Below are 13,909 nucleotides of genomic sequence, written 5' to 3' on the forward strand. Positions count from 1 at the left end.
TGTGCGTTGATATAACGAAACGAAAAAACATAAAATCAAGCAAAAAATGCATTAATTGAGACTTGTGCCATTTGAGCGATGGTTTTTTGATCTAAACTTCCCAGTGATGCACACTAACAAGATGGATATATTAAAGTTTATGTGTTCAGTATGTTTAATCGTAAATGTCATGCCTCAAGATATCGCTGAGCTTCCACGCGATGTGTCTACAAATCCGATCAACGCTACGTCTGATCTTCCAAAACTCAATCAAACTAACGGTACAAATTCAACCTTTCCTAGCGCAGAAAATGTCAGTGATAATTCAGTAACAGTGAATTTCTTGAATGAATCCGATATTTCTATGAACTCAAGCAACATAAGCTCAAATTCGAATGACAGCGCGAAAATAACAACATCAACAACAGCTTATTTCAATGCTTCCGTGACAACTCTACCAAGTATCCAAGATGAAAATATCTCTGAAACTTCAGACACCACAGATACAATGACGGTTTTGTCAACTTCAGAGTTGCCTACAGAGTCACCCGTCCCTGATGAATCTGAAAGCGACAATGAAGATGAAGAAATTGTCATGCGTCCAGCAATGTTCCTGCAAAATTATTGTTCATGTGATATGAAGGTATGAACAAGAAGCGATAGAATCTTTGCTTTAAAAAGCTGTTGTAACTTTATTGGTAAACAGAGAGCAAAGAATAGGAAGATTACAAGTTATCGATGAACAAATCTAAATACATTCAATTAGAGCATAACCTTTAAAGGAAACGGTTAAAATTTTAAAAAATTTGCTTGTCAAAAATGCATGCCAATATTAATATAACATTTTTTGTTTTAATCGCTGCTCTTTAATAAGGCTTAGATGAGCTATTCGGTCGATTTCCTTTTAATTTTGGCGCCAGGTTAACTCGTGCGACATCGGTTGTTGCTGTGACCCAGACTGCTCAGCTGACGACAAACGAGCCTTCCTTGGCTGCGTTTCTGTGCCACGGTCTCTCTCTGGTGAGCAAAAACTAGCCGGTTAACCGTCATTGTCAATTTTCATTGCCAATCGTCATGTTTTTTGCTATTGTCAGTACTGCCAATATATATTATCATTTATGTTCCGAACGACGGCAAGGCTGGTTTCACTAATTGAGGCGGAAACACGCAACCAGTTTTGCGATCTGCACCATTAATTTCCTTTCATTTCCTTTCATGGGTCAGAAGAGATTTTCTCTTTCATTAAATTTCATTACATTTTAAGAGCCAGAAGAGATGTAATTATAAATTACATAATTAAGGAGCCACGAAGCGAAATAAAGTATCATAAACTTCCTGTATATTCAGTGCGCAAGACTTCCTGTATATTCAGTGCGCAAGATTTACCCTCACGCCTGAATTACTAATTATTTCCGCTTGACTTTAACGAAATAAAATAATTTCCTAATAATAATGCTAATTTTAGGGAATAATAATAATAATTAATTTGGAGAAGGTGACGCTCGCTACTGCACTCAGCGATGGGTGCTCGACCGCCACAACACCGAGTACAGCATCGACACTTCTAATCCTGACCTCTTCTGCATCGTCACCGACAATCTCGTTCAGAGAACAACTTTCCCGTCTGTTAAGGTTTGAGATTTTCCTTTTAATTCGCAGTTGGTTATACTTTAAATAATTATCTTAATAGAAAATAAACAAATCCATGTAAGCGTTAATTTTAGGATCAGCATTTTTTCAACAAAATATGAATAATTCCCCGAGGAGGACGAGGAAGTCTAAATTAAATTCTAAAAAGACGATTGCGTGATTCATATGTAGAAAAATTTTAGTTAACTGTTTCAGAAGTCATTATTTATAACCATTTAGCTCATGTCAGACACTACTATTCTATTCTATTCTACATATTCTATTTGAAGGATAATTATGTGAGAGTGTATATTTTTGCGTGCATAAATTGAATAGAATTATATCAAGGCTCAAATAAGTAAAATAGCTCGCTATATGGTGATACCTATACTTGCAAGTCCCCTTGAAAGTTGCAAGTCCCCAAATATACTTGAAAGTTACTGGTGTTTATTTCAACTTTTTGGTTCGATGCCGTTCCGTATTCATAAAATGCAAAACTTGAATTAATTATCGTCATCCAATATAATTATTATTTTCCCAGGCGATCAAAACAGATGAAGCATTCCATGAATTACTCGCTGAGAGGAGGAAATTCATTCAACGTGACCCAATACATCAACAGGCGAGGAAAGGGGGAGCACAAACAATGCCACCTAACAAGCAATATACAGAAGGGGATTTAGTGTGGGGAATTACACAGGAAGGGCGCTTCTTCCCCCTCGGTGAGGCTCGTGCTTATTTGTATTAATAAAATCAGATCTGCTAAAGATGTAGGCTTAGCAAGCCAAAAATTTATTTAGATGAAAATGTTGGTTCAATTCCATTTAGAGGTGAAATTTTATTAATATCTTTTTGAGGTTGTATACTTCTTTTTGAAGGAATAAAGAATAGCGCATATCTGCGTTCTCTAACAATGTGCTAAAAATATCCAGCCTACAGACGAATACAAATAATTTGATGTAATTTATAACATAACTTGGTAATTTTTAATCCTTCTAACATGCCAGGACTTCCGTCTGCGGTGTTCAGCGCATCCTGCGAGGGCAAGGCGCCCTTTAAATACCTGCAGGACGCGACCAAAGAGTGCCGCCGGCAGGTCCCTCTACAGGAGCTGCTGAAGACGCGGCCTCGCTATCTCGACCCTCGTACCTACTGCAACTTTTTCGTATTGTCGCAGCCATTGCTCATTTATGAGGTGAGGGAAATTTATTAAAATGCCTGTAGGAATTAATGATTTTTCCAGTGAGAAAATCACTTGAAGCATTCTATAAGGCTTTATCAATATTTTCACAAAAACTTTATTCTTCAAATTAAAGAAGAATTTTGCATGGATGATATTGATTTATTAGTTTTGAAGAATTTTAATTGAAGAAAAATTTTGCATGGATGACATAGAATTAATTAGTTTTCTTTCTAATTTATATGATAGACTTCTGGAATGCAATTTTGTATAGACGATTTGTTAAAGCAAAATTATAATTTGCAGTGGCGAGCTGCACAAAAAGGCTAGCTCGCTCATGTATTGTTGTTTATTTCAAAGATCTCAGGTGCTTATTGAATAGAAACAAATAAATTAGTTTTTCCCTCAATCATTAAGTTAACAATTTTATGGAACTCCTACAAATAATTTCTCAGGAGGAAAGTAACGAAGACAATAGCACGACAATCCCGCCAAGTTCAACTTCAACAGTTGTGTCCTCAACCACTGATTCGTCTTTGTCCTCATACACGGAATCTGATCCGTCCTCAACCACGAAGGATTCTTCGTCCTCAACCACTGAGTCTTCTTCGTCCTCGCAGACACCGAATAACAGCACAACCAACAGCGACGACGGTTATGCTTCTGATTATAAACGAGAAGGCAACGACTCAACAACAACAACAACAACAAATGGCAGTTCGATGGCGAATCAGTCCAACATGCATTCCCCGAGCTTGTCACAAATCCTGAAAACGCCGCAAGATATAGTTTTGTTGGAAGATGATGCTCCATTTTTTAATGCAACGTTCATGGTAAAAGTAAAAGCAAATTTTTGTTATTACAGAGAATCTGATATTATTTGTAAGAATCCCGATGATCCAGATCTAAATATAGGTCCGTGCGACGCAGTTTCCTCGGTGAGCTACATTGTTTTCCATAACGGCTCTGAAGGTATTACTGCTGTCTCGGCGCAAGTCAGTCTTAGAAATCTCTGTTCATCAATCAGGAATACCACGATGCAAGAACAATTCTCACCTGACGATGAAAGTGACGATGTAATTAATATGATGCAAAATTTTAAGGTAGAGTACCGTTGGTTCCAAGATGAAAATCAGCAGGTCGTCAAGCGCAGTGGCCGGCCAGGCTATATTAGAGGGAAGCCTCTTCTCTTCGGCCACGTGGTCCGCAACGTAACGGATGCAGGTGATGGATAGCAATAAAAAAGGGCACGAATTTTGCTCAAATAATTTAAAAAGGGAATCACTACCAATTATCATGGTTCATGATTTCCTTATTATATGAATATATGATATATATTATTTTCATTGTGACTATACTCTGCTATATTTTTACAAAATTTGCGCATCCTTATTCATTTTGCATGTTTGACTTTTGAACAAAATATTTCATATGCTGTTCATTTTATAATGCCAATGTAACTTTTTCTTGCGTGTTTATAGGAATAAAAATGGAGGCCATAGCAAGAAACACCGATCCGTTGGAGGGATTAACCGTGCTGAGGGGAGGCGACGATGGCGACTGCAGTGCTCGTACACCCGTTATGTTCGGAGAGAACTTACAAACTCAGTGCCAAATGCACGTCACATTCAACGATATTCTCAACAACTGCAGTGAAGTGAGAAAAAGAGTGAGAAACAAGCTCCTAGGAAGCGTTCTCAACAACCCTGATCTCGAGTTGAGGGTTGGGGCGTACGGAGACAGCGACGTTCTAGTGACCTCGCACTGGGTGCCGCTTATGAGGTCCAGGGATACGACAAGACCTTTTTACGAGCACGGTAAGTATACGGATATGATAATGAGGATAACAATAATAATAATAACAATAGTCATTATAATAACAAGAATATTACTAATAATAACAACAATAATAATAGTGGCATGCCTTCTACTAATCGGTTAGCAGGCTGTTTAAAAAGAGTGAAACCCAAAGGCCAAAGTAACGAATTTTTTCGTGGTTTTCAATCCTTAAAGGACAAAATAATTTTCCCTGTTAACTGCTACTTTCCAAATTCATTTTTCAAATCAGGAGACCAGTAACCTGCCCCCCCCCCAAAAAAAAAGTTTCAAATATTTCAGTTCTGCTTAGTTTCAATCTAGAGATAAGGACGTAATAGAATAATTCGTAACAAATTATTAAAAGTAACGTCATGACTGTCGGCACAAGGGAATGAAGAACGTATTATTTTACGCAGCGAAATAAGAGGGCTATAGGTCTTGCGATCTCGCTTCCATCAATGGACAGTAGGATTAGCTAAACTCTCAGAGTTATAAATTGTGCTGCCTTTCTTGCATTACCAGAAATTATACTTGTAATTAAGAAATATTGAATTACGTAACATATGCAAATCAAAAAAATTTCTAGTTCATCTGGATCAACTGTATCACCGAAAAAAAATTAACGAAGCTTGACATTGTCGCTTCACAAATGCTAGCAAGGGACGCTCACTTGCTACATCCCGGGGTATCAATTCACTTCTCACATTCGTCCATATAATTTATTCGATTGTCTTTCAATTTTTAAATCTTTATAGTCTATAATGTCTTAACTAAATGAGTGCCTTAACTTATATATTTTCCAGTTTTAAATCCCATAAATGACCGAAATGAATCTTGTCTTTCTAAAAATGTAATTTAGAGTAGGAAACGAAGGCTGAAATAATTTAACCTCATCTTCCATATTTTAATTATGCTTTAAGTTGAATTGTTCTAAGAGTATGAACTCCCATATAAAGCTCCAAATGCAGGATTAATAAAAAATTAAAAAACCGCACTACCCACAATTACTATATATAACGCGAATCAAAACAATACACACACGAAAAAAAAACAATTGGTGGAGGTTGTGCTTCAAATTTCAGTGCATCGGTCGTTTAATCGCATTAGATCTGGAACAAGAATATACACACCATAGCCAGTTAATAATTTTTTACAACGTTTCTCCAACCTTCTCTGCTACCTGCGACGCCATTTTTGTGACTTGGTAATTTGTTGTAGCTGCTTCTTTGAAAATAAAATTCTTGATCAAAAACTAACTAACTCAGAAAAGTGACTCCAAAAAACCAGCGCTTTTTATCCTTTTGTGAGTCATCCTGACGTGGTTTGGCCCAGCACAGGCGGCCCATCAGTGCTACGTGCAGAGTTTGTCATTGTTTGGAAATAAAATACATTCATTTTTTAGAAAATTGTCATGACACAAAAGGTATTTGGAAAGGAACTTTTGAGCGGTTATGGTTGTCAATTCAAACTTTGTGATTGAGGTAAATTGAGTATAAAATTTTCTAATGGCGCAATACTGTAATGTGCATCAAACCTTAAACTTGCTCTTCTCTCGTAATTCAGTGTTTTATTCAACTAAAATTTAATTTTGGCAAATTTAATTATTAGAAAGCAGTAAAACACAGAAATTATGCCGAAGATGGCATGCTTGGTTAGACAGAAGTTGTCAATGCACAAATAATATAATAAAAAATATAAGAAACCTGAGTCAACACCGAATGGTGTAATGTAAACCATTCTTTTACTGTCAAAAGATTGCACTAGTTTCTAAATTCGGGAATTATTCAATTTTTCTAAGACACTTTAAAGAATAATGTTCATTTTAGTAGTTTTTTGTCATAGCGACCACTATAATTCGTAGTTGTATGGCACTCTGGAACTAATTCATTACTGTAAAGCATGGAAATCCCCGCACGGATTAACCTTTGTTTTTCTTAGCGGAGTAGAAGGCAAACTAAGTTTTTTACCTGCAGCCCCTTGATCCGAACCGATAACCCAATACGATTTAGCTACCGGCGTATCAAATTTGTACCTGCTCGTATGCGCAGCTTATTGTAGCAGGCGTCTTGAAGGTAAGTGCGTTGTCGTGCCTTATCCTCAATGAATGAATAGCCATAAATAGCCATAGCCCAGAAATGTTTTGTTTGCTCATTGTGTGCGAGATGCCTTTGAATGAGTCATTTGTATTGAATGTAGGAGAATTCAAGTGAAACGAAGGGAATGGAAATGAAATCGCTATGATTAAGGAAATAAAAACGTAAATTTAATATGCAACATCCCTATAAGGAAGTGTACGCTGAGTAATATATTACATTGCGCATATTTAATCTGATTATTCATTTACTCGGTGCCTAATATCTATAAAAATAACCTTTTATTGTGCAAATACTTAAAAAATCGGGGAAATAAGTTTCATGGCACTTCTGTTTGATCTTGCCAGGTCAGTTATTTTATATCATGTCACTACAGTTCTTATTGAAACACTCCACAGATTCCGAGATGTCAGCAGAGGGCAGGTGCTCGGACATCCTCGTGTCGTACACGATCGAGGTGGCCTATGCCCTGCAGGGCTCCCTGGTGAATCCCCAAGCTAAGGTGGTGGGGGTGCTGCTCACTGAAGGATCCCTCAGGATGAGCCCTCCAGCGTCCTGCTTGGGGCCGTTCTGCACGAGGAGAGCAGTTCCTACGCAAAGTTCTATCTTTCCTGTGGAAAACAAATCTCTTTTTGTTAATAACGATCAGATATATGAAGGAAGTGGGTCATCTTTGGGGGTAAATTCAACTTACGATCAAATTGATAAAGACGGGAGAGGTCGAGAGCCAATTTTTTCCAATACAAGTCTTAATGAACCAACCGCCGAACGACAAACAAAAGATACAGCACAAGTGGTTTCCCTGGAGGAACCTCCAAAGTTAAGAACTTCACCTCCCGTCGACGCTCAACCAAGCCACGATAAAACTGTAGTCATTGAAATGTCGACAAAAGTTTTATTTTTTGACGTTTCCGAACCATCGATGCCAGTTTTCCCAGACCCGCCACGAATAAATTTCAAGTTACCTGAAAATTTCCTCTACCCGTTGGTGGTGCCTACAAACGGGGTGGCGTCGTTCAGTGCTCAAGTATCTTTTTCGAGCTCATTTCTTTGTCTGTTTCTGATGTTGTTTAATGTGGGATTTGTGTAGCTATTTTCGCAAAGAATTAATTTTCTATTGTTCAGTTGCTCTAATTTTTATTGCTTATTGCTCTAGTTTATCTGAGAAAAATTAGATTAGAACATAGTTTAAATTAATTAATGAGTTGAGTGGTAAGAAGAATCTAGTGCTTTGAATTTAGGGTACGCCATATGCTAGAAATTGAGTTTGTAGGCTAGCATAGCGGGTAATTTTGTATTTAATTTGAGTGATAAAAGTAAAAATATTGCTAAGTATTTTTAGAATAAAATAAGGATGCTGTATGATGTGCGATGAGTGTTGTCCCTTGGTAAGAATTTTAATAATAAAACTAGGCAATTGCCACAAAATCGCATCATTTGTCCTGCAATTGATTTATTTATTTCAGTTAAGAAAGTTTGGAGATTATGCCGGTTTAAAAATGGCATTTCATAGTAGTTGATATTGGATGCTAATTATAGTTAAAGTTTAAAAATCTGATATAAAGTTATGTCGTTTTCCCAATCAATTTTTTGATGAAAATTTGTATATGAAATGCAAACAACACAGCTTCTTTAGGGATCGAAATCGAATTAGGCAGGCATAGTGATATTTGAAATTGTTTATATATGATGTGGCAGAAACAAAATTGTCTTATTACCACAGGTGCTAGTAATCGACATGTACAGTTTAATTTATATTAAAATAAAATGGCCCCTTATAAGCCTGATAGAAGAAGGTAATATCTGAAATAATATGGTTCTGCTCAAAATGTCCCAGCTAAATTAAAGTCATAGGTCATATCTGAAATAATATGGGTTCTGCTTAAAATGTCTCAGCTAAGTTATAGTAGAATTTACAGTAATTCACATCTCGTATGTCTAAACTAAAACAAAGTTGTACGTGTGTGAGCAATAGGCAGGCAGAACGCGTTGTCGGAGCGCATGCATTTCCGCTGTCAGGCTACTGGCGTCTCGGTGACCCCGGATCTCATTTGACCTTGAGGTTTACTTTCAGTTTCGTCCAGCAATCTTCACCTTCTCGGTGTGTTTAATAGCACTTGTTGATATTACATACTTGTTTTGGATTTGATTAATTTGGGATCGTTGGTTAGTAACTAATGACGTCCCCTAACACCAGCCATTTTTAACACTTACATAGCTGAAGTATTTAAAAACCTTACTTCAACCATTTTTAAATATTTGTTATAACATTCGCTTCAAATTGCGTTGATATTACTCGAATTTATTTCCCGACTTATTAAAATTGTTGGAATGTGATTGTTATTGTTGATTGATTTGTTAAATTGTTAAAATCATTACAAAGTAATTTTCATTTGCCAATTTATTCACTGAGAAGCTACCGACAAATCATGAACATTTAGAAGAAAGCAAAGATAAGCTTAAGCTTCTTCGCGTCGCAGCGTCCACGCAGCATGCGACGAATCTCTAGAAATTCACACGTCAGCTAACAGCGTCTGATATTTATGGCCATTTGATGGCTGTCATCAGAGGGATAGTTTTCCATTTGTTCGTTGACTGCGTGACTCAGCACTCTGAGAAAATGACCACAAATTTTAACATGCGGTAAGATGATCATTAATCGTTATTAATGCCAATAATAATTTGGTATAGGTAGGCATGATCTGTCCGCAACATTCTGGGTCTCCAAAAGATATCTGAGGAACAATAAGCAAATGTGTAACAACAGCGATGTCAACTCTGCGTGTCCGAAGCAGCGGCTGCTTTCATTTTCCCTTGTAAGATATTATGCTGCGTCATCGCTTTGTGTTCGGCGAATCTCTCACCAAACAAATCAGTGACAGACCCTGGAAATATAGGAAGACCCCTCCTTGAAATTTTTTTTCTTCAGGCAGATTAAAATTTTAAGGTTAGAACAATTTGAAAATGAATAAAAATTTATTCCTTATGCCAAGCTTTTGAACGAGATGCTAGAGTCTCTACGTCGCTTGTACTGATCGTAAAAACGAGTGGATTTACCTAAAGCTTTGCTTGACTGTCGTGTCAATAGATCAAATGTCTACCAGCTGAAAAATTTGGAAAGCTAGAATAATTTATACGCGTTAGAGAAGCGTCGCATTGTCTTCCTTGTTTTCCATGCATCATCCAGGGAGTTCAGCCTATACAATAACGTGTGCGGTGGCTGGGAAATTCGCATGCGTCAGGGAAAGCGCAAGAACATATATTCTCATTGTTACCATGAATATGATGTTGTTACCAGTTTTCTTTCAGTTATAAATCTAATATAGTTGCATCAGCGGCTGATTTATTAAACACCTTCGGGCTTAGATTATCTGTATTCCAAATGGCAGAATATGTAGAGATCTGTTTTTTTTTTCTGGCAGTCTTCTAGCCGAGGTAATGAAATTTATCGAATATTATCACTAAATTTTTATGATTTATCGAACACCTTTCTTCGTACCTAGTTTAAATATCTAACCCTAACTGTGCAACATAAGAATTATAGGGCCAATTGAATTATTTTGTAATCACATAACGTAAGACTTGAAATTTTCTATTCTTCATTGACTTAAAAAAATAATTTGTACATTAAACCAAACTAAATTATTAAATAGACTGCAATGGAAAAATAATTAATCATGACCGCATTAAGGGGTTTGAAGCTACAGTCTTTAATTAATTGTTTGAAATTTGAGATTATGACGAGCGTGCATAGCCTGTACCGAAAATGGAAAGAGAGAAAGGAGTTACAGCCGGCCCCGCCCTCCCCTTCTTTCCAGACCATACGAACACGGCGGTCTCCTGGGCTAACCCATCGCAGGCCAGTCAGCAGGTCAACCCGCTTCCAGTAGTCGGCTGGCTTGTGTTGCGAGTGGATGTGCGACGAAAGTTCTGTCACAAACCTGGCTTGAGTTCCCAGATAAGTCACTTTCATCCGATGCTGGAAAGGAACAGGCTACTAGTGCTACAAAGGCAACTTGTACTACTATTGGCAGAGAATTTTTAGGAGTCATCGATTCCTGTTTAAAAGTAGGCTGTGTAGCGTTTGTGAAAGGCAAATGTGATGTTTCAAGTGCCCAGTAAAATTTTAGATTGTGCGTTCGCTCTTTCCACCTAATGTGGTCGTGGCAATATCATTGCATGTAGGCAATTGTTAACTCCAAAATTGTTTAATACAGCATACAGTTAGAAATATGGTAGAGATGCTTATATCATATTGATATTTAATTCATCCGAAATGCCCTATCAATTGATAATTATAATTGAACTGGTGAACGGCCTTGGCATAACCTCGGCTGCAACTCGATTCGCTTGCCGCATTGTAAACTCCAGTGATGAGTGAAGGAGAAAGGCGGCCGTTACACTCGATGTCAGAAATCCTGAACAAATATCAGTTTCGAACGAATTTTAGTTAGGTACGGCATTTGCATAGTTAAGGAGGTAGCCTATACGCACATTAGAGAACACGTAGCGTGAACCAAATCCCTAGTTTGTGAATTAAGTTGCCTGAATTTGTTGCGATATGAATTGGAATGAATACACACTCTTCAATTTAGGAAATACTAGCTTTTTTTAATTTCGATAGAAATGAGAACTCAAATTCTCAAATTTCTATTCAACAAACAGACTAACATTTGTTCATGAAGCTTCAAGCTTGGGTTAGTACAGAAAGCAGCGAGTTCTTTGATATCCGTGCCCATTAGAATATGCAAGTGGCAAGATTTCTATACATGCAGGCGATGATGCAGCTCAATCTGTTTAGTAAAGTCATAGCCGTCAGTTCGATCTGTTCAGTAGAGAATTTAGTATAGCGTTGTATTTGACTGTAGAGAATTTAGTACATCGCTGTACAGCGTTGTATTTTAACTACATTTTCTTTCGTATTGATGGCTAAAGAGTAAAGGCCTCTCAGTTAATGAAATGTCATAACAAGTTAACAATCCATGAACTGCATGAAGGCATTCATAAACAAATGATGGAAAACTCAATATCTGTACTGTGATGGTTGATAGAAAGTCAGAAAAAATGTGTATTTAAATATTTTTTTGGCAAATGCAAATATAACTGCCATTCGCCATTTCTGTGCTTGAATGTGAGTTGATTGAACGTCCTAATTTTGTTGTAGTTCTTAGGTGAAAGGACACCATTTGGGTAAAGATCTTCAAAGCTACCGTAAGCTGTTAATCCGGTTCTCAACAGTCGAGTAATTGTGAGATAACTGCTGCAGTATTTTTTGCAAGCATAAGACACCAGTCGGCCTTTGAAAGGCGTGTGTACGAGAGAGAGCCTTGCAGCGTGGGTGTGCTCCATGGAAAGTTCGACGTGCGCACCGCCGGAGTTAGTTTTGCTTTCGTTTAATATCGATGGTGTGGGATGCATTTCGCGTAAGAAATTGGTTTGTTGCGAGCTATCTACTCAACGTGGATTGGTCCATATAGTAACTATACGTTTTTGTTTGATATTACAATGTAAATGGTTACATTGAGACATTTTTGAACGAAAAAACGCTGCACTTACCCATCAATTAGATCCTTAGATACAAGAAGTACGAGAGAAAGCGAGAGAGGGTAGAATGGAGGTACAGTTTCAGGTAAATTTCAAACGTGAGAGCAATTTCAGGCATAAAACTGAAAAACGGTGCGCGGGTTGAAAGACTAGCAGTGTGTTAATAAGTACGACGCGTACGACAGCGATGCGATCGTGTTTCATCAAGACGATTTATCACGATGAAGAGAAACGGCTCCATGGATAAACGAAAACGTGCGCAGGCAAAAATCAAAGATTCTTACTGTCGAGTTGGTGAAATATTTTTCAGCGGTAAATTCAAGTAAAACTACATTGGTATTGGCATTAGGCATAGAAACTCACTAATCTTCGGGAATTGAAACTTTCAAGACGCGTTTCCAAAATTTATTACCTACCCGCTGTTTTATTTGCAATGATAAACAGACCACAAAATCACTCAATCATATGCCAACCAAATTTTAGCTGAAAGCCATTTAACTATTTACAAATCATGTATGGAAGATTCATGATCTTCCATGAATTTATTTCTCACGCTGTTCCAGAAAATAGTAAAGTAAACTACTAAATTTGGCGTTAGATACCAAGTGGAGAGACGTCCTGTAGCATGGTTGGGCTCCAGAGAAGTGGATGTTGAGTCGAGACTCGCGTTCGCAAGCTGTGCGGGAAATACCTCCAGTTAACTACCTACTGTGCGTGTATATATCACATCTCATGGTTATTGTTTTCGGATAGGAGTATCGGCGCCATGGAAGTTTAATTTCAGCCACTGTTGACACAATAATTTTTTTCTTTGGAGACATGAAGAAAATTATGGCTATTTTACCGCAATGGTGAAGTGACAACGTAGAATCAGCGTGGAATGAGAGATGATGAACAATATCCATTTGTAGCGTTGCAGTCGCAGTGAGAATGACTCTGTTTGGAAAAGAAATTGCATGTACAAGTATCTGGAGCTAATTTCAATAGCTGTGACGACTAAACGTTTCTAGAATGCGTGAGATCTTTGGTGCAGGCAAGCTTCGAAATCCGGTAACCTGCATACGTCAGAAGCAAGTAGCAAGTTGTCCACGTGCTTAACTTGAAACCCTGGCTGTACTTGTGCCGTCGTGACTCGCAACCTCAGGGATTACGTTTTCGTGCGCAACACTTGCGTGATGCGACACTATTTACTGAGAGTTATGTGTGTTCAGGGGTTGTAAAGATTATTTCAGTGCACACTTATCCTTTGTCAATGAATATGAATAACCTGGATGATAATGAATAACCTGTAATCTTTGTAGAAAACGTGAAATTCTTCTGGAAATACATAAATACTGGAAATATTTTAATTTTAATGTGAATTCCGCACCATTCTCCAAGCTTATACGTGTCGTCAGGTCCCATCACGATAATAGTGTCGCACTCTGAACTCTTAATTCGTTATTATTGACGTCTTGTCACGGCTTTGATTTCAATTAGGCCTAGTCGAACAAGTTTCGATCTCCTCTTGGGAACTTACCTGGAAAGCTTCGTGGGTCTTGGAAAATTAAAGCTATGAAAGTTGTGTCCAGAAAATGAGTCTCTCAGCTGTTATTTGTGCATCTGGTCCGAAAACTCATAATGGTTATTTATTGAACTTTAGTCCTAATCTTATCTTATACTAGCT

The 13,909-nt window shown here is 37.6% G+C and overlaps 1 protein-coding gene across 1 annotated transcript; it reads left to right on the forward strand.

Annotated features, from left to right (window-relative positions):
* Positions 1–106: 106 nt before the first annotated feature.
* On the forward strand, positions 107–7,850 carry LOC108668187. Its single transcript, XM_018155354.2, has 8 exons — positions 107–622; positions 900–999; positions 1,475–1,611; positions 2,150–2,330; positions 2,616–2,803; positions 3,244–4,012; positions 4,270–4,605; positions 7,098–7,850. The coding sequence occupies exons 1-8, from the start codon at positions 107–109 to the stop codon at positions 7,787–7,789; spliced, it is 2,919 nt and encodes a 972-aa protein (XP_018010843.2). The 3' UTR covers positions 7,790–7,850.
* Positions 7,851–13,909: the final 6,059 nt, after the last annotated feature.

This window comes from Hyalella azteca, unplaced genomic scaffold, assembly GCF_000764305.2.
Source record: "Hyalella azteca isolate HAZT.00-mixed unplaced genomic scaffold, Hazt_2.0.2 contig7177, whole genome shotgun sequence".
Taxonomy (NCBI): domain Eukaryota; kingdom Metazoa; phylum Arthropoda; class Malacostraca; order Amphipoda; family Hyalellidae; genus Hyalella; species Hyalella azteca.